General features: G+C 34.2%; 6 protein-coding genes and 1 non-coding gene across 14 annotated transcripts; 4 read left to right on the top strand and 3 right to left on the bottom strand.

Moving 5' to 3' along the window:
• LOC112718401 (pentatricopeptide repeat-containing protein At1g26900, mitochondrial-like) lies at nucleotides 1-764 on the top strand. Its single transcript, XM_025770169.1, has 2 exons — nucleotides 1-251; nucleotides 395-764. Exons 1-2 carry the CDS (start codon nucleotides 1-3, stop codon nucleotides 762-764), a joined length of 621 nt encoding a protein of 206 aa, XP_025625954.1.
• A 642-nt stretch (nucleotides 765-1,406) lies between these two features.
• On the top strand, nucleotides 1,407-3,072 carry LOC112714318 (uncharacterized). Its single transcript, XM_025765891.3, has 4 exons — nucleotides 1,407-2,123; nucleotides 2,202-2,348; nucleotides 2,605-2,682; nucleotides 2,750-3,072. Exons 1-4 carry the CDS (start codon nucleotides 1,716-1,718, stop codon nucleotides 2,957-2,959), a joined length of 843 nt encoding a protein of 280 aa, XP_025621676.1. The 5' UTR covers nucleotides 1,407-1,715; the 3' UTR covers nucleotides 2,960-3,072.
• A 336-nt stretch (nucleotides 3,073-3,408) lies between these two features.
• On the top strand, nucleotides 3,409-5,850 carry LOC112714316 (alkaline ceramidase TOD1). Of its 2 annotated transcripts, none has more exons than XM_025765889.3 (4): nucleotides 3,409-3,863; nucleotides 3,987-4,196; nucleotides 4,304-4,864; nucleotides 5,415-5,850. In XM_025765889.3, exons 1-4 carry the CDS (start codon nucleotides 3,611-3,613, stop codon nucleotides 5,762-5,764), a joined length of 1,374 nt encoding a protein of 457 aa, XP_025621674.1. In that variant the 5' UTR covers nucleotides 3,409-3,610; the 3' UTR covers nucleotides 5,765-5,850. The 2 variants fall into 2 exon arrangements, with proteins under 2 accessions (XP_025621674.1, XP_025621675.1); XM_025765890.3 differs by having other exon boundaries at nucleotides 3,430-3,863; nucleotides 3,946-4,196.
• A 1,280-nt stretch (nucleotides 5,851-7,130) lies between these two features.
• LOC112718100 (uncharacterized) lies at nucleotides 7,131-8,025 on the bottom strand. Its single transcript, XR_011866250.1, has 2 exons — nucleotides 7,484-8,025; nucleotides 7,131-7,380 (listed from the first exon to the last, which is right to left on the bottom strand). It is a non-coding gene; the product is annotated as an uncharacterized protein (transcript).
• Nucleotides 8,026-12,286: 4,261 nt separating this feature from the next.
• On the bottom strand, nucleotides 12,287-16,069 carry LOC112714315 (uncharacterized). Of its 6 annotated transcripts, none has more exons than XM_029289485.2 (4): nucleotides 15,429-15,980; nucleotides 15,215-15,268; nucleotides 14,161-14,426; nucleotides 12,287-13,790 (listed from the first exon to the last, which is right to left on the bottom strand). In XM_029289485.2, exon 4 carries the CDS (start codon nucleotides 13,697-13,699, stop codon nucleotides 12,425-12,427), a length of 1,275 nt encoding a protein of 424 aa, XP_029145318.1. In that variant the 5' UTR covers nucleotides 13,700-13,790; nucleotides 14,161-14,426; nucleotides 15,215-15,268; nucleotides 15,429-15,980; the 3' UTR covers nucleotides 12,287-12,424. The 6 variants fall into 6 exon arrangements, with proteins under 6 accessions (XP_029145318.1, XP_025621673.1, XP_072060460.1 ...); XM_025765888.3 differs by having other exon boundaries at nucleotides 12,287-13,734; XM_072204359.1 differs by having other exon boundaries at nucleotides 14,161-14,331.
• On the top strand, nucleotides 15,927-20,155 carry LOC112714314 (mannosyl-oligosaccharide 1,2-alpha-mannosidase MNS3). 2 transcript variants are annotated; one of them, XM_025765885.3, is made up of 6 exons: nucleotides 15,927-16,275; nucleotides 16,775-17,733; nucleotides 17,872-18,133; nucleotides 18,933-19,130; nucleotides 19,290-19,438; nucleotides 19,535-20,155. In XM_025765885.3, the coding sequence occupies exons 1-6, from the start codon at nucleotides 16,198-16,200 to the stop codon at nucleotides 19,782-19,784; spliced, it is 1,896 nt and encodes a 631-aa protein (XP_025621670.1). In that variant the 5' UTR covers nucleotides 15,927-16,197; the 3' UTR covers nucleotides 19,785-20,155. The 2 variants fall into 2 exon arrangements, with proteins under 2 accessions (XP_025621670.1, XP_072060458.1); XM_072204357.1 differs by having other exon boundaries at nucleotides 15,958-16,275; nucleotides 16,367-17,733.
• On the bottom strand, nucleotides 20,079-23,662 carry LOC112714313 (potassium channel KAT3). The gene is made up of 10 exons (XM_025765884.3): nucleotides 22,931-23,662; nucleotides 22,457-22,828; nucleotides 22,316-22,373; nucleotides 21,924-22,241; nucleotides 21,603-21,842; nucleotides 21,428-21,526; nucleotides 21,315-21,347; nucleotides 21,045-21,230; nucleotides 20,451-20,970; nucleotides 20,079-20,323 (listed from the first exon to the last, which is right to left on the bottom strand). Exons 1-10 carry the CDS (start codon nucleotides 23,107-23,109, stop codon nucleotides 20,190-20,192), a joined length of 2,139 nt encoding a protein of 712 aa, XP_025621669.1. The 5' UTR covers nucleotides 23,110-23,662; the 3' UTR covers nucleotides 20,079-20,189.
• Between the last annotated feature and the right edge of the window lie 778 nt (nucleotides 23,663-24,440).

The following is a 24,440-nucleotide window of genomic DNA, read 5'->3' as shown; positions in this document are numbered from 1 at the left end:
ATGCGTTGCTGCAAGGTCCAAGACAGAGTTGCAACTGCATTAAGTCTTTTGTCAGCAACTGCTGACACGCGGGATTTTCTTAGAGGCAAGTGTCTCCATGGTTACTATATCCGACTTGGACTTATTTCTAATTTGAATGTTCTTACTGTATTGATTGATCTCTATGCAAGAATGGGTCGTATCTATTTGGCGCATCGAGTTTTTGATGGTGTTGCTCAAAAGAATGTGATATTTGTAGAACTGTTTGATTGGTAAGTATGCAAGAAATGGGATGCTTAGAGAAGCAGTGAGATTGCTGCAGCAAATGAGACTTGAAAGTCTTAAACCTAATTTATCTACCTTAGTCGGGTTGCCATGCTTTCAAATCTATGCAAATAGTACGATACGTTACTAGTTTTATAGAAGAGGAGAAACTAGAGCTGGATGCAGTTCTTGGAACAGCACTTGTTAATGCATATGCCAAATGTGACTTTCTAGACAAGGCTACGGACATTTTTGAGAGGATGAAGGGTAAAGACATAAAAGCAGGGACAACCATGATTTCAGGTCATGGAATTCATGGCCAGCCAACTAATGCTGCTAAGCTTTTCAACAGAATGGAGAGTGAAGGGTTTAGACCAAATGAGGTTACTTTCTTGGCAGTTCTCAGTGCTTGTAGCCATGGAGGGCTTGTAATTGATGGGATGGAAATTTTTAAGAGCATGGTTTGCAAATATGGCTTTTCACCACGAGTTGAACATTATGGATCTCTCATTGCTTATTAAGCGCACAAATTAATCGAAAGCTTGCCTATTAAGGACGACGCAACTGCATGGCCTACATTGCTTTTTGCTTGCCAAGTCTATGATGGTGTTAAATTGGAAAAATGTGTGAAAAATGTGCTAAGCAGCATTTATACATAGCATTCTATAAATTCACTCCTAATTTCCGGCATTTACGTTATTGTTGGAAGAATCTCAGATCTAATAAAAATGCAAGAAATGAATCTTGAAACTATCGGAGGAATTATGTTAAAGGAAGCTGAAATCAATATAGTTGAAATTGATAATCAGGGATGTAAATACTGATGTTTCAAGTAAAATCTTTTGTCATATATATAGAGAGAGCAGAACTAGTTCTTAACTGTATACCATTATATCATCCTTTTTTTTTTAAATTTTGTGAGGTATTCTTAATTACTTAATTCTTGCTATAATATGTCATATCTTATAAGAATGTGATACACATCATAATACTTCAATTAATAATAATTCTTTTAAATTATAAATTCTAAAAAGCATATGTATGATATAAAATAGGTGAATTTATGTTAACTTTAATATAAAAATAAACTTCGAAATTAAAGTACACAAGACGGACTATAGAGATCTGATAGATGCTTATATTGTCTTAGAAAACATTGTCACGAATTAACAGATTAAATCTTGCCAGCCTTCATCTTGAGAAACTGATAATGTTTTAGGCTAATTTTAGTAATCTTTACATTTCCTGATAGAATGGTTTCCACATTACAACACACCTATGAGAAAGGTTGAGATCTTTTCATTTCGAATATAAATCTTTGCTTGGAGAAAGGAAAATATATCTGAGAAAAAGGTATATACATTTCTTTGCATGCCTTCCAAGACTAGAATCATATGCTTAATTGATAGCATTTGAGAAGCATAATATATACACACAGACACACACTGAGAAAACATGAAAGTTGATTTCACATGGAATTACTATGGAGTGTAATGATGAAGCAAGTAATAGAAAAATTTTCTAATTTTTGGTTTGCTCAAAGTTTGAGCGAATGTGTGAGGAATTGCATGACATCAAAGTATGAGATAGATGGGAGGACAGCTACAGTGTATGTGATCCTTGGGTGTGTGTCCCTATGGATTTGGTATATCATAAAGAGAAAGAGAAGGCCCATCGGGCCCAGGCCCAGGCCGAGGCCCACAAACGATGATGACGTAAGGAGCTACTTGGCTGCGGATATTGTACATAGTGGAGCGCTAGCACGGCAGAGATTGGAGGATTTCAAAGCGGCTAAAGCGAATCCAGAAACACTTGACAAAGCTGAGAAGCTTCTAGAGACTTTACTTGAACGAGAACATCCCGATTTAGTCATGCTTCAGGTTTCACACCTTCTTCAATCAACTCTTTCTTTCTTTCTTTCTTAATTTCTTTTCTAACTGTATATATTGAATTTGAAGAAAACGGTGGCGAAGCTGGAAATGAGTGGCAGAGAAGATTCGGCAGTGGAAATTCTTACAAGAGCAATCAAAGGAGCGAATGATGTAAATAAATCACACGAAGCTTACGAGTTCGAAATGCTACTGGTTGAAATGCTGATTTACAAGGTATTTATTTAAATGGAACAAGAAAATGAAAGGTTCATGAAAGAAAGTATTAATAATTAAGTTTTGGAAGAGTACAGATGGAAAATGAAAATATTAAATAATATGAATAATGAATATATCGTTAAGATTGAATAATTTAGGATATAGTGTGTTTTAGTTGAATTGAGTCAATTTTAAAACTTATTATTCATGTTATTCAAAAAAGTCATTAATTACCTAAGATACGCTTGTAAATTTTATATATACATGATGGTAGGGGAAGTTTGAAGAGGCCTTGAAATGTACTTGCTTGGAAGATGAGTTTCTTAAAGATGCACGGCGCCCACTATACAAGGTACGTACCGTACGTACATCTCTCAATAATCATGCTCTGCTGTTTCTGACTCGCTCTGTTTTCACAGGCAATGATACAGGAAATGCTGGGCAAAAGGGATGACGCCCTAGCCTCTTGGGACCAATACGTTCAAGTAATTGACCCTCATGTGCATTTTGATCTACTATATGTCCCACGTTTTCTCGAGGCTTCACCCTCTCAAGATTTCGACGACTTTCAACAAAAAGTCAAACGACTTCACCACGCCATAATCAAATCCCACCATTACCCCAAATAATCTGCACTACAATCATTTCACCTACTATGCTTTATTATGTAAACTCTAAATCAATCTGTATTAATATCAAAGTGCTGTATTTATTTATTTTAATAAAATACTACATACATATATTTTCATGCGTTCAATTATTATTAACAACTTTCAGGGTAGGTATTATTGAAATAACAATAATTAAGAATCAACGACAACTATGAAAGGGAATCATTGATTTGTTTAATAAAGTAAAATATTCATGAATTCTATAGCTAATGGCCCATTGATTAAGGAAAAAAACTCATCTTTACAATACATACATATTCTACCAAATAACAAAATACGATAAAGGAATACCAACGTTGATAATGACACCATGCAATCAACTTGTTCTTAAATTTAATTAAGATTTTAATAGCGCCGCCTAACCTAAACCTTGTTTTAAATATTATATATTTGTCTTTATCTAATCTTGACCGATTCAGGTTTTGTTGCTTTCGAACTAACTTGCGAGAATACCCCCACTTTTATGCAGGGCCCAAAAACCGTCCTTTTTCTAGGCACACATTACACATATGAACAAATTGGTGTTCACTCATCATCAATGCCCTCTTTTTTCTGAGGAAGAGCAAAACTAAGAATGCCATTAAACAGAAAAATAATAAAACAGAGTTTATGGGGAAGCTGATTACCACTACCAAACCTCTAATCTTCCAATCCAAGCTCCTCTGTTTTTCTCTGTTATACCTCTTCACAACTCTTTTCCTCGCTCTCTACACCATCCTCTCTCAATCCAAATGCTTATTCAGATCTTCCCCTTTGGATCCAATTCAGGATCCTCTCTTCTCTTACCCTTCCTCCTATGGAGAGCACAAGTATGCTGTCTCAACCACACGTTCTACATGCACTTCTCCTATTTTCTTTTCAGGTGGTCTGCTTCAATTCCTCTGTTCTGTTTGATTCTCTCCCAATATAGAAAATGCTGAATTTGTGTTGTTGTTGTGATAAAGCTGAAGAATTTCCACTAATGGATTGTGGTTATCGGATTCAGATTACTTGGATGTTGTGAAGGAGATCAAGAATTTGATCCAGGACTCTTCATCAGCTGAGGAGTCGAGTGCTCTGCGCTACATGCAGGGGAATGCAGAGAGTTTTGGTGGGAATTTGAGCACCAAGGCGAGGTTCTCTTATTTCGATCGTCAAATTGATCACACTCAAGTACCCTGCGGATTTCTCAAGAAATTTCCAATCAGTGATTCCGGTGAGTTCCGAATTTTCATGATTTGATGTTTGATAATAGTATGCTTAGATTTCATGATTCCGGTCATAAATCATGTGAATTATGATGCACTTTGAGGCTTGATTTAGATCGAATTGCGATGGAGAAGTGTGATGGTGTAGTAGTAGTTTCAGCAATCTTCAATGACCATGACAAGATACGGCAACCGAAGGGAATTGGTGGGAAAACAGTGGAAGAAGTGTGTTTCTTCATGTTCATAGATGAGGTGACAATGAAGGGTCTTGAAGATCATGGAATGATAGGGAGGGAATCAAGAGAACATAAGATAGGTGTGTGGAGGATTGTTAAGGTTGCGAAGGAGGAGTTGTATGAGAGCCCAGCAATGAATGGGATCATACCAAAATACTTAGTCCATAGGCTGTTCCCAAATTCGAAATTCAGCATTTGGGTGGATGCAAAGTTGCAGCTTGTGGTTGATCCTTTGCTGTTGATTCATTCGCTTGTTATATCTCAGAATGTGGACATGGCTATATCAAAACATCCTTTTTTTCTTCACACCATGGAAGAAGCAATGGCAACTGCCCGATGGAAGAAATGGTGGGATATTAACGCCTTGAAGCACCAAATGGAGACCTACTGTGAACATGGACTCCAACCATGGTCCCCATCCAAGCTCCCTTATGCTTCAGGTAACTTTGAAATTTCAAAAAATAATTACCATGATGGTTACTTGCTTGGTAAGTATAATCCAATATGTATCTATAATTACATACAAAGAGTGCTAGGGCAGCAGAATTTGTGATGTATAGCCATCAATTAGCCATCATCAATAATTTTAATGGTGTAAATAACATCTAATGACGTATAATTACTCATTTTTCTTTTGATGGTTAAGTGCTGACTAAATTTTAATAAAAGTGCTGGTACTCTAGACTTTTTCATTACGTAAACTATAGCATTTGACTTTTGCAAGTTACATTGAATTTAATAGTTGTTATTTTAAGGAACGTGACAAGTTATGCCGCCGTTAGGATTGGAATGGCTTCAATAGGGGAAGGTACTTCCCATGAATTTCATTAAATAATAGTGAAAAAAAGTAGATCACCAAAAAGTAATCACGGCTACTCCGTGAAATGTGGTCCCAAAGGTCATCTTCTTTGCTTTGGGGGCAGAGATGAGAGGTAAATAGAGAAAGAATAATTAATTAAGATGCATGAGATTGTGTTATGTTTTGGACAGATGTGCCAGATAGTGCTGTGATCCTTCGGAGGCATGGAGTGGGAAGTAACCTGTTCTCTTGCCTAATGTTCAATGAGTTGGAGGCATTCAACCCAAGAGATCAATTGGCTTTTGCATTTGTGAGGGATAAGATGAAGCCCAACGTGACCATCAACATGTTTGAGGTGGAAGTGTTTGAGCAGCTGGCACTTGAGTTCAGACACAACCTCAAGAATAAGCGCCATGAGAGCCTTTTGTCCACTTCAACAAGGACCAAAAGGGCACACCCTGGTTTCTTGTATGTTAATGCCACCTGTTGCAGCAAGTGCCAGAAGTATCTTCTCACCATGTGGGATCAATCCAATCATTGATTATATTCTTCCCATTCTAAAACAAACACATACCACATTTTTATGTACATATATACTTTTACATCCTACACCAATTTCATTCCTAATTCTTTTTTTTTTTCTATTATTTGATTGAGTGGAATAGAATTAAATTAGATCAAATCTAATTGTCCAATAATAATTAAATGTGAATTAAACTAGTTTATTTTTCAATGTTCACTTTAAAGGAATGCAACATGAAAACCTTTTAAAACATTATCATCGTCCAATTTAACTATTTTATGATATAAAATAAATATAATTATTGTTAAATAAAAGCTCAAGTGAAATTGATATCAAAAAACTATTAAATAAAAATTTAATTAAATCAGTCACGTGAAATATATTGTTCCTAAGTTTCCACTTATCGGATATAGGAATTTAATAGGCGCGTGTTTTTTTTTTTTTAGACAATGGTAAAGAAAATTAAGAAAAAGAAGAAAAGAAAAAGGGAAGACCAATTATTTTATTAATATATAGAGAGAAAAGCTGACAGGGTGTTACATGTGAATAGAATGTTCCCTTCCTTCTGCCATTTTGTAGTTATTGGCGATTAATTATTATGATGTTGGGTGGCGTATAGTGTGAAAAGAATAATGGAAAATACTTATGATGAGAAGATTTTGCTTCTTAATTAAATTAAATAGTGAAAGGTTCCGTGATCCTAAAGTATAGCAGCTTAGCCCTTAAAATGAGGAAAAGTTTAAAATCTCGATTTTACGTACCCCTTACTCTTCCCTCACATCACCTCACCTCTAAGAAAGTTTATACTGAAGAAAGAAGAGAAGCTTATTTGAATAGTGGTTATATATGAAATAATATTCAAAATAAAAATGTATTATATTAAGTAATTTAATTAAAAAATAAATAAGAATTCTAATTATTTTTATGTGAATAGTTGTGAGTGAAAAAATTAAAATAAACCTTTTGTTTTGTTATTTGAAATGTGTAAATAACCTTTTTTTTTTAAATTGACTGAGAATATGCTTGTTATATTAACATTCTTGCATCGGGCAATGAACATAGCATGCATGGCTCCCTATATAGCAAACTAAAAACGCATTCTAGTAGTCATGCTCATATGGAAACAAAACGTTTTATTTTATTTTATTTTATTTTTTAGTTTAATGATGAATTTAGTTTGTTGAAAACCAAGGTGTACGTGTAATAAAAATAGTAGTTGTGCATTTCAATGGCGTTATGCATGCATGAACAAGAACAAAACAAAGTAAACGCCACGATTGGTTTATCGTTTTTGTATTATTATATATTTTTGGTTTCCCCGACGAAGAGAGATGAAATAATGCAAGCTCACATGATACCTCAACGTAACACACTCTCCCATTAATTGGAGCATTTATAATTCTATATGACATAGATACTTTAAGGATATATGGTCAGTTATATTACAAGCAAAGCAAGTTAAGTATTATAACAGAAAATTAAAAAGCAAGAAAGTTAATTTGATGAATAATTGGTGCTACAATAAGCAGGGAATATAATGAATTGATAAGGTAGATAGTGTGTTTAATTTGCTACAATGGAACACATATATGTTATGGTTGGTGTTAGTATCTTGATGTTGTGCATCCTGGGTCCTATTACAGAAAATATATATATATATAATGAAAAAGGTAGATAGATATATAGGATATGAAAAGAAATTGATATTTATAAAGAAAGGTGAGATCAAAATTAAACCTTGTTTGCATTGAATTTCAAGGGCGTTGTGAAGTGAGATGGCAGTGGAAGGAGGAGTAGGCGGAGTTAGGCTGATCGTTGTGGCACGGCGAAGAACCCGACGGCGGCACGAATCCCTTTGGTAGCATTACAGAGAATGCTCTGCTGCTGCTGCTGCTACTACTAATTAATGAGTTCTTGTTCTTGTTCTTGTTCTTGTTCCTCTTCTTCTTCATCATCTTGACGATCCTCCTCCTCTTCTTGATCATGTCACCATCATCATCATCTTTCTTGTTGTTCTTGAGGAAGAACACTTGGTGGTACTGGGAAAGTGCGGTGGCGCTGCTTAATATTGGAGAAGAAGAAGAAGAAGAAGAAGAAGAAGGGTTGGGGTAGTGGTTGTTATTGAAGGAGGAAGAAGAAGAATGAAGAGTGATAAGGATGATGAGAAAGAATAAGAAAATGGTGGCCATGATGATGAGGATTGAGGATGGAAGAAATTAAAAACGGAAAATGGAAATGAGAGTCAGAGAATTAACAACGCCAATTCCAATGCTGCTTCCTTCTCATACTACAACACTTTTCTCTTATACCAACCAATATGCTTCCACTCATTTTTAAAAAAATTATTAATAAACCAAATTATACGAAACTAAATATAGTATATGTATAAAATATATAATTTATATTAATAAATTAATTTTATATTTGCATATGACATTCTATTAGGTATAAGGGATAAACAATGGTAAGTAACTTTGAAAATAGTTTAAGATTGGCCGAAATACAGAAAATTACTTTCTGCTTGCACTTGAAATTGTCTTTATTCAGTTTTTTGTGTCCCTTCCTAGCAGTTGTAGGTGTTAATTAGTTCTTAGATAAATTTTGTATGCTACTGAGGCTGGAGGGAAATGAAAACTTAATAGCAATAAGACTAAGGTGAGTTTGATGCTGTTGGTGTTTTATTTGTCACTATCCCTTTTTATTATAGGCTGCTACCAAACCAACTTGTACAGTTTGCATTTATAGATATTAACCATTCAGATAAGGTGGCAGCCTGGCTACCTTTGATTTCTGCGTTTATTTTCTTCATTTCTCTAAAACATACATACATACAAAAACAGGATCTAAGAAGCATACCCGTAGAAGTTAGTATAAGAAATTAATAGAGTCATACTTATTATCATTGTTGATATTTATTAGTAGATGAATAACATAAATTATTTTTATTTATATCCAACTACTACTACAGCTTCAATATCTTCTTTTGAACTATATCATATCATCTTTTTTCTCCCTCTTGGAAATGTATAACTTTTCTGCATGACAAGAATTTTCAATCTCATTCCACGTTTTTAAAATTTATTAAGTTTCTTCTGACATCCCAGTTTAGGCTAATATGTTGTAATTTTTTATTCAACAGTCAATATTATGTACCAATATATTTCTTTTAAGAATTTGTTACACCTTAGCATATAGTCATTATGAAAAAAAAAAGTATATGTAGACAATAAAAATATTAAACAATGTAAACAATTAATATATCGGATATTCAATTCACTAAGTATACGAGTGATTATCTTAATCTTAAGATTTAGGTGGATAATTTGGGATTTAGTGTGTTTTTATTTTATTGGGTAATTTGGAGTGTAGTGTATTTTTATTTTATTGGGCCAATTTTTAAAATTCATTATTCACTTTATTCACAAAAGTGATTGTCTACCTAGTAAAATCTGAATAAAAAATATTATATACACATAAAAAATCAACCACTAAAAATCTAAAAATATGATTAGAAGAGCCAATAATATATATAATATTAAAATAAAATTTATATAAATAAATTATATAATATGAAATACATTACAAAAATATACTAATATATATATATATATATATATATATATATGACAAGAAAAAATAAATTAAATTTTAATTCAATTTATATTTATTAAAAATATTTAATATTAACAACGAAAACATAAGGTAACTTATATAAAAGTAAAAAGTAAAAAAATAGAAAAATTAAGGTTAAATGCCAATTTTATAATAAGAATAACGAAAAATAAAAAGTGATAGACTTTATATAAAGAAATAAAACAAAATTTAATACCTCAATTATAGTTATTAAAAAATATAATATTAAAAGAATTCTATTAACATATAAAGAGAGAAGATTATGAGAAGATAAAAATATAATAAAAATTCTAAAGTAAAATGTAAAAATATAAAAGGTTAGGCCACTTAGAAAAAAAAAATCTTATGTAACAAAATAAAGTAAATAAATCAAATGTTCAAAAATAATTGTAGAATTACTTTAATTTCTCTTTTAATAGATTATAAATAGATAGATGATATGAATAATATATGTATTGTTAAATTTATTTTTAATGTATTTTCGGTAACTCAACAAATATTTTACATTAATAATTGATTTGATGACTAATTTTTTTTGTATTAACCTAACATAATTTTAGCGTGATATTATATGTATAAGCATTTTTATAACCAATTTCAATTAAGTTGGCACAAACTCAACAAAAATTTTATACATGTGTATATGATGCATTTTTTCTTCTCTACGCTTATTCGGCATAAAAATTATTTTTGTTAGAGAGCATAAAAACTTATTGAAATAATAAAGAAATTTTTGTATATAGCAAATAATTTTTATGTGAATGTGTTTTGTTAGTTGGATGAGTCAACATTTTGAACATGTAATTTTTAAAAATTTTTTTTATTATATATCAAAATTTATGTGTTATACATCAAAATTTATATTGTACGTATTTTATTAATTGGGTCTCAATATTATGAATATATGGTCCTTACAATTTTTTTATATTGTGCACTAAAAATTTAATGTTATGCATATTTTTCATATTATAATTATAGACAATATTTCTTATGTTTATAATTAGAAGGCCAAATTAGTTATTTTAAATTATAATGATTTTATTAAATAAAAGTCAACTATAAATGATTTCATATTATTTTATTAATTTTATATTTTATAATACAAAATTATTTTTTAACTAAAGTATAAAACAGTTAAACTAATTTCACATTATTTATTAGATAAGTAATATATATAAGTTTTATTAAAATAAGTCTATTTTTAATATTCTATCTCATTGTTAAAATATATTACATAATAAAATAAGTGGTATCATAGAATCAAATCAAAAAATATTGTTAGATTTTAAACAATTCTATAATTATGAATTTATAATGATTGAAAAATAAAAAGAAATTGACAAATTTAGTTTAAATATAAACACTTTGATATACTTTATGTACTTAGTTATATATTTGGTCCTGTATACTGTATTATACGTTGATAAAATTTAAAAAATTAAATTATAATAAATAATTATTATCATAATAATTAGTATTTATTTTTCTAAGTAAACATATGCTATATATGTTATTAAATTAATTATGGATATAAAATATATATTAAAAATAAATTAAACAATAATATATATATTTATATATAAATCTATAGTTGATTTTTTTGTGTGACTAATGGTTGATTTTTTGTTGTGTAGATACTAGATAGTAGATACCATTTTATTTTTCCCTAAATAAATAATCCATAATGTAAAATTAGTAATTACTTTACGCGAAAAATTAATAGTAAAACATTGTTGATAAAAAATAAAACAAGGCGAGAGGATGAACGAAGATTTAACTTTCTACACAAACATCAAATCCTCAATTTTATCTTGAAAAGCATTATCTCCTTTTGATTAATTCTTTATTGATCATTTCATCCAAGATATAAACAGCCTTATTTATCCTTTTGATCTTGCACCACACCACCATCCATAGATTAACGAAATATATTATAGTATATAGTTATTCCCGCTCAATATAAAAGACAAGACCATCAATATCTAGAATATCATAATGTTTATTATACATTGAACTTGAATTCATCTAAGATACATTTTTATTATATATATTTGGTTTTGGTTGAAATACATGCATTTCATATTTTTGTTCAATTTCTAGAAGTTAAAGATTTCGTGATAGATTCGAACACAATGTGAAATAAAAAAAATATTTGCAATAAATCGTTTTCAGCAACAGTAATATTAATACAGGAAGGTTTATGGCTAATCCCCAATTATATATAAATTGATTCTAACATTTGTAAACTTTTTGCACCACCAACCTTATTAGTAGTTGACATCGAATTACTTTTTGTAGCAATTGAATAGTCAAGTCTAACCCTTTAATTCTCTGGATTTATAAATAAATATTAAAAAAATATAGTTACTTATTATTTTCTTTGTTCATCACTTTGGATTCGGTAGTTCGATGTCTGGTTGATCAAATCGATGCAACTTTTGATTTGGGGACTTTGATCGAATTATATAGTTTAGCCATCAAAATTTAACATATAATACACAAATTTAAAAAGGTTTATCTGCATAAAATTTGAGGATACCGGAACTTATTAAGAATTTTTTGGTTAAAAATGAATCAAATGGCCTATTATCCTTAACTTTAATAACTAAATTTTTTTAAAAGTTTAAATAAGTTTTTACTCCTTATAAAATACATATTTATTTTCTTGTAATATTTTCTATGGTTTTGGTTTTTAATGTTATTAAATGAAAATACTTTCTGTTAAAATATAAAGTAATTTTAAATTATTTAACATAATATCTTCTAATAGAATTATTTAATCTAAATTTAAAAATATATTAACAAATACTATATTAAATACAAATATTCTTATATCATAAGTTTTAACTTGTTCCATAAAATTCTATATGAATGGAGCTTAAAACGAAGCAGATGACTAGAGTAAAGTAATGCATAACCTTCTCAAGAAGGAAAATTTTGCTCTGTGGCCAATTTGAAAACAAAAAGCAGCATGGAAATCTCAGTTTCTGCACAAACATCAAATCCTCAATTCAAATATAGAACTAAGAGGTTTTATTGATATATTCAAACAATTTTCTGCACAAATTCTTGAAAAACATTCTCTCCTTTGTGTGTAGAGAGGTAATCTACAAGCAACTCCACGGTTGTAGCGTTTGCTGCAAAACCTTTATCTTTCATAATCTGAAAATATTTTATTGACTTGAGAGCAGCATTTTGTCGTAGTAATCCTTGGATGAAGACATTATATGTGCAGCTATCTGGCAAGCAGCCATGCTCTTCCATATTCATCAGCAACTCTTCAGCATCAATCAGAAGTCCTTCCCTACATAGACCTTGGATCATTATTGTATAAGTATATAGATCAGGTTTCAAGCCTTTTGTTGGAAGACAAGAGAAGAGTTCACACGCATCACTCAGTTTTCCAGCACGGCACATCCCATCGAGCACCACATTGTAAATTTCAATATTAAGATCCAAATTATTCTTCTCAATTTCTCGAAATAATGATATTGCATCAGAAGACAAGTGACATTTGAATAGGCCATCCAATATAGTGGCACAGCTCGATAGATTAGGATATTGACCAAATTTGTGCATTGTAAAAAACAATTCTTTAGCAGCTAATGGTTTACCCACTTTGCAAAATCCATGGATAAGAGTATTCCAAGTCACAACATCCAGCTTTAAACCTTTATTGATCATTTCATCCAAGAGATAGATAGCCTTATTAATCCTTTTGATCTTGCACCACCCATGGATTAATGAGGCATAAGTGTTGACGTTTGGTAGGCATCCCTTGTGAACCATCAAATCAAATACTTTCATGGCCTCCTCCATTTGATTTTGGAAACAATAACCAGCAATCATTGAGTGATAGGTGACAACGTTAGGCTCCTCTCCTGATCGAACCATTTGACCAAGTATGGCTCTAGCACTTGAAATCTTTCCCTCTTTACAAAGAGCATCCATTAAAATAGTAAAAGTATGTGTATCCGGCATAATTCCCTTTTGCTTTCTCTCGCTCAGTAAAGATGCAGCCTCCTGCCATCTGCTGAAAGTACACAGCCCTTGAATCAAGCAATTGTAAGTGATAGTACTGGGTTGTACACCTTTCGTTGTCATTTCGGAGAATAGACTCAAAGCCTCAGATACCAGCCCATCCTTGCAAAGACTATCCACAATTGCGTTATAACCCGCAACATCAACACTTGGTTTGCAGTTTCTTGTTTCCGTCTTCCTTAGAATGGCAATGGCAGCAGGGGTGTTGCCCATCTTGCACAATCCATTTATAATTGTTCCAATCGTGTGGGCGTCGGGTTGATATCCCATGTTATTCATGTGGTCAACAATCCAAATAGCATAATCCACATTGCCTTCAATACAAAGACCATTAACAATGGTGGTAAATGTGACCACATTGGGCTCCAAACTGATTTTGAACATCATCCCCACCACAGAGAAGGCAAAGGGAGTGTGATTCAAACGGCACAGACAATTGACAACAATATTGAGTGTACAGATATTAGATTTGAGTCCTAAGGAGAAAAAGTGTTTGACTAACGAAATGGCAGCTGTGTAATGCTTCATCTTAACAATAGAGCTAAACAATAAATTAAAGTCCTTCACAGATGGCAAAGGGTTTACGGAAACCATCTTGTGAAAGAGATGCAAAGCAGAATCAAGGTTTTGGAGATTCCTAATAGAATATAGGAGATGGGATCTGTCTTTGATGGCATCAATATCAGTGGTATAAGAGAGATTAATGGGAAAAAGGAAGGGTTTGGGATGAGAAAGAGTACCAAATTGAGATTGGTGCCGAAAGAAGCGCAGAGAAGCTGTTGTTGATGAACGCAACATCAATGATGAGTGAGCACAGCAGCTACGCTCGCCGCAAGGGTATGAAATTCATTCGAGTCTTGTGAGCATAGCTTGACATCCACCGCTGAGTCCACTTCAATCTTCACATTCACCTTTACACTCATCACTCAGTTAAACAATTCACAACCCTAATTCTCTTATGATTTCTTTTGGAAAAATAAAATCCCGTTCAAGAAGGAAACCATAGCTGTAAGTAATTGAGAATATTTGTCAAACTCAGCACCAAGACATAGAACAAGTATACATATAGAGCAGTACCAAACAATCCAATTCTCAATTCCATGAATCATAAACAAAAGGGTGTCTAAAATTTCCACAGAATCAATCAAATTCAGCATTAAAAAATATCAAAAACCAAATTTTGCAGTTAAACAGAATAAAGTAAAGATGGGATTTATACTCAAATTCTCCTTAATCTTAAACCATGTCTCAGCACATACTTTGTGAGCAGCAACAAAATCAACTTTACAAGCACAACCCAGTTCAATTGAAACACCAGACTCAGAACTATCACTCTCCAAACCTATGTGACAAATTCTACAATCCCTCTCCACTTTGTGATTAGTATTATTATTAATATTATATTAACATTGCCAACTAAATGGATATTGAAGCTTTAAACTTTATTTAACAACAATCTGTAACATGGCTCAAATAACAAATTAACCAATTTAATTAATACACAACTCCAAACACAGCAAGTAATCTGCTTCATACACTCCTCAAAAGCAGTCCCAAATCATTTGCAATAACAGTGAACTATGCTTCATAAACTACTCAAATTATCAAAATCAGAAACATGAAACACACTATTTAGAATCTACAGAGGCATACCAATTTCAAGAAATGCATAATTGGCACAATTTATCAAGCATGGCAAAGCTAAGTTCTCAAAGAAAATTTTTAATTGAACACAAAAACACAGCACAACGGTCAACAGAGCACAGCAACGAAGAAGACACAAAAGAGGCATACCTCACGTGCAACACTTAGTTTCAAAGGATTCAAGCCTGAAGACCCCATCAATTTCTGCAGATGAATTATCAGAATCATTAACAATGGAGTAATTCACAGTAAAAACAGCAAGATTCACAGATTAATTAACACTTATTCAACAATTATTCAACCCATAACAAGCTCACAGATTAACTAACAACAATTCTTCAACAATTATTATTAAAAAAAATACCTAGAAGCTAGAAGCCCTAGAACAAAGCAGAGCAGATCCTAAGCAAGAGGGGGACAAGTCCACGACCAAAGGGATGACAGGTGGAACAGAGATAGCGCCGGCGACGATGAAACAGAGCTGCGCGACGGTGCTTTCAAAGCTGAAACAGTAGCTGCACGATGGTGGAACAGAGCTGCACGATAACGACGGTGGCTTCGAAGCTCGTTTCAGCGACGGCGGCGGGAGCTGGTAGGAGGTGAGGCAGTGAGATCGATGACAGTGAGAGGAAGGAGGAGCTCGACGGTGATGGGAGGGATGGGTTCGCGTTTGCCGTTATGTGGAGCTAAGGTTGCTGGGTTGGGTATTTGGCTAGGGCATCCCAGCATCCAAACCGGTTTCCGACCGGTTCGACGGTCCAACGTCGGTTTTTCAAATTTCCGGTTTCAACGTCTGTCCGAACCGTTCTTCCCTTCGGTTCGAATCGGTTTTCATAACCTTGGATCTAACCATTTTTTCTCCCATTTAATCACTCTTGGTTTAGTTGAAAGTTGAAAGTTGAAACAGTGAACGAGTGATTGCAACTATCAATTTTGCCGCAACTAAAACAACAGCTCTATCTCTCTGTCTCTGTTGCTGTGCGCTGCTTCAGCGATGAATAACTTAATCCTACGCAATCCAATTCCAACCTGACTTTGTCTATTGCAGTTTGCTCACTTCTCTTCTCTCTTAATTTCTGCATTTCGAAATTCGGATCCAATTGATTGCTATATTGTGATCTAGTAGCACCAGCATGTCCAACTCTCTACCCTACTCCAAGAAAGATGTTGACTACGATAACGCCAAGTTTCGCCACCGCTCTTTCTCAAAGGTATTCCCTTTTTTCCTCTCAGCTCTCAATTCAATCCATTTTATGTCCAAGTCAACCCCCAATTTTAATTGTTTATTGATTGCATCATCAGACTGTAGATTTGTTCCAATCTTGTTTCTGGGTAGATGGGAAACTTGATTTCAGATCAAAGCTAAGTCTTTTTTATTTTTTGGGAACCATTTTTTTTTCTGAAATATGATGCTATCTGTTGTAATTAGGGCCTTGAGTGATAGGAATCCTTGCGTTGGTTGGTGGATAGAGAGTCAAACTGTTCCAATAAGAAAAACTGGTTATTCTTACCTGTGTTAGTAAGATAGTGGAGAATTTAGTTGTATCTTGATCACTGCACTGATGTTCTGTATATGAGGAATTTTGGTCTTGAGACATAAAAGGTATCGAGAGAGGAAAAACTAGTTATTCTTACCTGTCTTTTACTAAAATGTGAAAAAAAAAAAGGAAAAAGAAAAGCACACTTATTTATCGTGTTTTGATTTTCCAGGTCATTACTCAGAGCTTTCTCACCAGTAACCGAAAGCGGGATTGTTTTAGCTGTAGTACTGGAAAGTTTTTGCTTCTGTTACTGATCTTTGGTGTAGCATATCTTATGCTGACACATACAAGTCCTGGTGACGTAGTTTCTAAGGATCAAACAATAGGAAATAGAAACAGTGAAGGTATCAGTATTACTAATGGTGCTGGTAGATTGAAGAAGTTATGGAGACGGGCTCCAAGGCTTCCTCCTCGGTTACCACCTGATGCTAAAGGGACTAATAATGGTATTGGTCATGCAACTGAAAATCGAGATGCCAGATCAATGTGGATTACCAGGAAACAAAAGGTCAAAGATGCTTTTATTCATGCTTGGTCTGGCTACAAAAAATATGCAATGGGTCACGATGAACTTATGCCACTGAGCCACCATGGAACTGATGGATTAGGGGGATTAGGTGCTACAGTAGTGGATGCTCTTGATACAGCTATGATAATGGGCATTGATGAAGTTGTTGCTGAAGCAGGAACCTGGATTGAAGAAAACCTTTCTGATAGAATTAGCAAAAAGGGCCAAGTAAATTTATTTGAAACCACAATACGGGTTCTGGGTGGCCTATTAAGTGCATACCATCTAAGTGGTGGGGAAAAGGGAATGAACATAACTCATGCAGGACCTAAACCTGCTGTTTATCTAGAAACTGCTAAGAATTTGGCTGACCGTCTGCTATCTGCTTTTACAGCCAGTCCAACAGCAATTCCATTTAGTGATGTTATTTTGCATGACTCATCAGGCCATGCAGCTCCTGGTGGATTGAGTAGCACAGCAGAAGTTTCCACTTTACAGCTTGAGTTTAATTATCTCAGTTCTGTATCTGGTGATCAGAAATATAGTTTGGCGGCAATGAAAGTCATGGATCACATAAAGACTCTTTCAAAGACTGAAGGACTAGTTCCCATCTACATTAGGTAAGGAATCTCGTATGATTTAATTGGAGTATTCAGCCATTAGTTTTAACTTGAGGTCATTTTTGATAAATCTTTAAAATTCTCTTGTTAGTATGTTGTCATGCATTTTCTTATTATATTTCTCATATGTAAATGCAGCCCACATTCTGGTCAATTCAGTGGAGAAAATTACAGATTGGGATCCCGTGGTGACAGTTACTATGAGTACTTACTTAAAGTTTGGCTTCAGAGTGGAGCTAGCAGAGATAGTAATACATCGTATCTATATGATATGTATAAGGAAGCAATGAACGGCGTTAGACATCTTCTTGTTCGGAAAACAATTCCAAATGGATTAGTTTTTATTGGCGAATTGCCGTATGGATTAAATGGTGATTTCAGCCCAAAAATGGATCATCTGGTATGCTGTACCTCCTAATTATGAATCTTGGCATTGCATGAAATCTTTTTAGCAAGTTAGCTGCTTGAAAATTCCATTCAGTAGAAACAGTGCCAATTTGTTGAGTTATTGGGCTAAATGTCAGGCAATGAACCAGCTATTTAGATGACACTGATGAAATATGGATTGGCTTGTTATTAAATGTTATTGATTTGTAATTGGTGGACTTGAGGTGTCAAATTCATTTCTCCCCCTCTGGAGTTATGATATGCCCATCCTGTGGTACTCTAAGTTATCAAACAAAATTAGACAGTCAATGCCCTTGCACTTTGCCTTTATCTAGCATACACAGTATGTTAAATGCCTGCTTCATGCTAAGATATGCTTTTTTGTGTCCTTGGTAAAATTTGTTCCACAAACAACTTAAATTTCTGCCGAGTTTGTTTTATGTACAAGGAACAGTATTTGTTTCAAGTACTTCCGTATAGGCATTCATGTTTTCACATCTGTCAGATGATGATTTCATAATTGTAGAATGAATTTGAATAAAGAAAAATGAGCCTATGTAGTAGTGTTACATAAGAATTCTAGGAAATTAGATGGTCACAACCGTGATTGGCTGAACTGTGTGATATTGTGATTGGTCCAAGATATCAGCATTTACATTAGCAGTATTGCTTAAGAGCCATAAGATAGGTTATTATATGACTTTAATGCTCTTGAAAATGTCTTTCAGCCAAGCATTTTAACCAGTTGTAAATGAGTGTATGTGTTGACATTGTCCTAATAACGTTTATGTAAATTAATGCAACCAATCCAGGTGTGTTTCTTATCTGGTACTCTTGCACTGGGTGCCACCAAAGGCCTCACAAGAGAACAAGCAATGAAAAACAACATGCTTAACTTTGAAGATCTGGAGAATATGAAGCTTGCAGAAGATCTGGCTAAAACATGCTTTGAGATGTATGCAGTAACTTCTACTGGTCTGGCTCCTGAAATTGCTTACTTTCATACTGAGGTTTGTGAGACTATTGTGGCACTTTGAATTGTTTATTTGGTAAACCGTTCAAAAGTAAATTCTGCTCTGCTCCGTGGGGCCGTATATGCTATTATTTGTTTTCTTGCATTATTATATAGCAAGAATGGAGACTTGACATGTAGCATCTGTTTTATATAGGAGTATTCTGAACAAGATCTTGATGGAGGGAATAAGAGCTCAGAATACGTGAATGACATTATAATAAAACCTGCTGATCGTCATAATCTCTTGAGACCTGAGACTGTGGAGTCATTGTTTGTTTTATACCGCATTACTGAAGATCCAAAGTATGATCCCCCTCCTTCTCTTATATCTAAGGTTGATTTATATTTTCTTTTGTTGCGGTAATAATAATTTTCTTAAATATATATTTTGTCTTACAGATACCGCGAATGGGGTTGGCAAATCTTTGAAGCTTTTGAGAAATACACAAAGGTCGATACTGGTGGTTATTGTTCTCTGGATGACGTAACTAGTATTCCTCCGCATAAAAGAGACAAAATGGAGACTTTCTTTCTAGGAGAAACACTCAAGTACTTATACTTGCTTTTTGCGGACAGCTCTCTCATTCCACTGGATAAGTTCGTCTTTAACACGGAGGCGCATCCTATACCGATCAAGTTGAAGAGTTAAGTTTTATTTGTCAATAGCATTCATTAGGCAGAGCTTTCAGAAATCCAGACTGCGGCAACGCAAAAGTGAGATGATTCGTTTAAGGCTACCCAGGCATCTCTTTTGGCTGAGCGAGAGCACTTCTGGTTGTAAAGGCATTGATTACTGCGAAATACTGTTTGATTAAATCGTGAAGTACATTGGCAAACACATTACAGGGACAGTCACTTGATTATATGACTTGGTTTTCTTGGACTAGTAACTACCCCTATCTTAAATTATTAATGAGATTGTAAAGTTTTGTTTCCACCATCATAAACAAAGAGCCTATGTTGTAATTGAATTGTATCATTTTTTCCAATTTGATTATGACATTACATTAGCTTTCTAAAGGTACAACCTACCATTGCTTGTGCACTGCTAATATCATAATGTCAAATTTTCACTATCACTACAAAGAAAGAAGAGATGATCCCCATCTCTAATGACGTTTGTGTCGTCTATCTCTGCATTCTTTTCATTAATTACTTTTGTAGGTTTCAAGCCTCCAAATTTTTCACCTGCAGTTTTCCAAGTTAATAGTTATAACGTTGTATTGAGAATATTGCTTTACTGATTTATGAATGTAACAAAAGAAACTGAAAAGCAGAAGGCAGGTATAATAGGTTGATAATTAAATATACTTACCAGCAATGTTGAGCAGCTCTTCCAATGATTCAGGAAGGATGATCAACTTTCCGTACTGTCCCTGTGGGTTAGTTTTGCACCCGCTTAGCAAGTGGATTGTGACTCTCTTCTTCATGAACCCAGAAGCATCTTTTCTTTTGTTCATGGTTGAGTCATTCCTATCAAGGTTAAGTATTTCTGGCTCCACAACCTGTATTCTATATTCTCCTGAAGATTTCATCTCCTTTTCACAAGTCACTATTTGGTCAGAGATGCTCTTGCTTTTGAGCTGTTGCACTGGAACTTTTGGGGTATTTGCATTTGCGTCTCTCTCAAGCAGAATTTCAACCATGTCTTGATCATCTCTTTTTCCATCTTCAGCACTGATTGAATGCTGATCATCCTGCAAATTGGCCTCAGAATCCGTACATGTGCGGGAAAATCTGCCTCTTTTGTTGCCTCCGTGAAGCAGTTTCTGAAGAAACAATCTAGGATCCGCACTCGGATATTCCAAGCCTGGCTCTTGATGCCCCTTTGACCTCTGTCAAGCAATGATTGAACGTTGTAATAGCAGGGAGAGAGATATGCCAAATGCCATAACTGAATTGTAATTACCATGAAGAGGTTATCTGTTATGATCTGTGCATCTCTGGGATTTGCATGCAAAACATTGGTGAGTGATGTTCTGTTGAGTCTTAGAATTTGAGAAAGCTCTGTGGTCCGAACTGTGAAAGGCTGAGGTACATGATATAACGCACCAATCTCACCAAACGTATCTACTGCAAATACTTTTCTAAAGAGCTGAAACGATAACAATTCATGTTCAGTTCTAATTTGATTGGGGGGAAACAAATGAAACACTAATGTTTGAATAGCATGACATACTTGTTCTTGGCCATCCACGTATTGAACAAGATCCTGCAACAATAGAAAAGCCTCAGTAAGCATTCTCTGACATGCGTGCACTCATAGCTTCATCGATTCTTTATGTAACTCACCACTGCCCCTGAAACCAGAACGTACAAGTCTGTAGACGACTCGGTTTGCAGTACCACATCTTCCCCGGGTGGGAAATACTCGGCTTCCATTTCTGAAACCTGTTTTTTATTTATTTAAGGAGTTTGATACTGTTGTGTGACAAAGCTGAAGAAGAAATTATTATTATCATGTTACCAGTTGGAAAAGGAAGTCATGGGAGACTCCTTTGAAGAGGTAGACCCTTTGCACAACTGGAAAGAACAGATGGTGTGCAATGCTTGAACGAATCGCCCTTGGCAGATCATTCAGAGTTTCTTGCTGCTTCAATGCTTCTGTCTTGAACTTCAAGCATATGTGTGACAACATCTGATCCTGTATCCGTGGTGGAAGATGGTTTCTGGAAGCGAATTCAGTGGCTGCTCTCACTGTATCTCTCTGTGCCATTCAAACCAGAATTGATTGACTAGAACTGAATGAAAAGAAGAAGAAGAATATTAGTGGAGAAGAGAAGCATACAAAGTTTCTGGTGCGGCTGGTCCAGTGAACAACTAGGTTGGTCATGTTTCCAATGATGTATGATGTTAAACCCAAGTTGAAGAGCATGTAGAAGATATCAAACAGCATCTCTCTGGTGTTCTCTGCATGCAAATCTCCATAGCCGGTGGTTGTAAGAGTGACAATGGACCAGTACATTGCAGTCACATATCTGTCCCAGAGGCTTTCTTCTTTGAAATCCGGGTACGTGGCGCCAATCCAGGTTCTCTTTGAATCCGGGTACTTATCTGCAATCAGATAGTTGAAGCAGCCGGCACAATGGACTGCAAACAATGTTACCTGAAATAGTGTGAAATGAATTGAGTTTGTTGAAGTGAAAGAAGGTAGAGATCAAGGATGGATGAATGGCTTACAGCAATAAGCTTTGTGCACCTTGTCCAGAAGTAGTTGAAGCGAATGTCCTTTTCGAGTCTGAAAGCAAAAAAGAATGAGGTGGAAGGAAGTATGAGATGCAAGTAGAAGTAGTTGGTGTGGTAGAGACTAGAGAGGTGAACCTGGCAAAAAGAGAGCTGACTCGTCTGAGCCTCCATAATCGAAGCATGTTAAGGACTTTGAAACCAATCTCACTGCTGTGGTTTGTGAAGAGGAGGGTGATTGGCTGGAAGGGTGCTGTGGAGCATACATCAAAGGCAAACCAGGTAGATATGTACCTGATTGCAATTTTCTTTGGATCATCAACCAGAAGATATGAGTGGCTGTCTAAGTATGCCACGAAGAATGTGAGGATGATGTCAACTGCGAAGAAGCCATTCACTATGTTATCTATGATGAATAGCGTGTCTTGCTTGTAAGTCAGAAAAGCGAACTCAAAGGGACAAATCCAGGCTGAGTAAACCACTAGAACAACCAGTAACATCTCCCAAGCCCTGCCATAACACATACATAACAACATACATCAAGCTAAGCTTTACTCTCGAATTCGATTGGATTGGATTGGAATGGAAGACATAAGGTACTGGTACCGGTACCTATAACGTGGGTTGAAAGGCGAAACTATGTATTTTCGAAGGCGAGTTTCCTGGTTTATTCTTGCTCCAAGAGATGGTAAGAGGTCATTGTTCAAGAAGCTGCTGTGTGAGAGACTTGGCATTTGGAATTCATCCATCCAGAACCTCTGGAAGAAGTTCTTGGCACAGGAAAGCGACATGTTTGTCAAGCAATTGATTGAGTCTTGAATGAAACCTTTTGGTTATATGCCCACATATTTATACTCACCCTGCCCTTTGTTGACTCTATGACTTATGATAATGCAAACCAAACAAGGTAAAAACGTTGTAGGGTAATTAGAAGATGTTGCAAGTGGCAGACAAAGAGGGTTTTCTACAAATTTAAAGAAGCTGCAAATGATGTTTCTAGCTGCATATGAAATAGTAACATGTGTAGTGATTAGTGAAGCACGGGATATTGCAAATGGTTACTGTAAAGTTTGGAGTTGAAGAGGTGTTTGACACGTGGACCAATAAACATTCAAGTGATATGTTATCTATAAGCCACCTTGTAATGCAGTGGTTAGTTATTAAGTCAGTTGTTGTTAGTTGTTCTTCTCATCCAATAAATGAGCATGTGAAAGACATAGTCTGATATGTGAGTAGTAGTAGTATATAAATACAATGGTCCCGTGCGTATGAGTATCTTACAAGAATCTTTTCCAAGAGATAATGGATGCAAGAACTGAACCCCACTTGCTTTGGGGGGATACCATACAAAACAGAATTTTTTTTACTTTCTTATAAAGCTCAAAATCCTGCACTGCATCTAATTTCCTCCACAATTACCAACTAATTTAAATAATAAAAGATGCTCATTGCAATCTTTGTTACTCATAAAACTATATAGTATATCATATGATTTTTCTTACCTCTATACTCTGTGGTCCATGTTCCAAGTTTCCTCCGCTAGCCTCAAGCTCAGGGCTCAGAGCAACACTTACTTGTCACTTAATTGTAGCAAATCAGAAATCTTAAGATTTGTTTGGGTGAGTTTATAAGAAAAGATCTTTTTGCGAGTTATCTTTTTTTAAAAGATTTTATGAAAAAGTAAAAGTAATTTTATGTTTGGGTATCTCATGTAAAAAGATATTTTTATTTATCAATTATATTTGAATATAACAATATAAAAGTATTTTTTATTTATTTATTACATGAAAAACATCTTTTTTTTTCAAGGAAAAAAAATCTTTTAAAAAAAAGATGTAAATGACAGCTTCTCAAAAAAGATGTTTTTTTTTTATTTTTCTAACATCTTTTACCTTTACTATTAAAAATTTGCTAAACACGCTAAAATATAAAAAAAAAATCTTTTTTTCATTGAAAAAAGATTATTTTTTATCAAAATAATGGCGTCCAAACAATCACTTAAACTCTACCTAATCTTTTATCTTTTATTTATCCCTTATGCTACTACAGAGAATTATAACTGCCTTCTCATAACACAATAAATACACAATAAAATGTATTATCTGACACAATTTTAATTTCA

The sequence above is a fragment of the Arachis hypogaea genome, chromosome 10, assembly GCF_003086295.3.
Source record: "Arachis hypogaea cultivar Tifrunner chromosome 10, arahy.Tifrunner.gnm2.J5K5, whole genome shotgun sequence".
NCBI lineage: Eukaryota > Viridiplantae > Streptophyta > Magnoliopsida > Fabales > Fabaceae > Arachis > Arachis hypogaea.
This window is presented reverse-complemented; position numbering and strand designations above follow the sequence as displayed.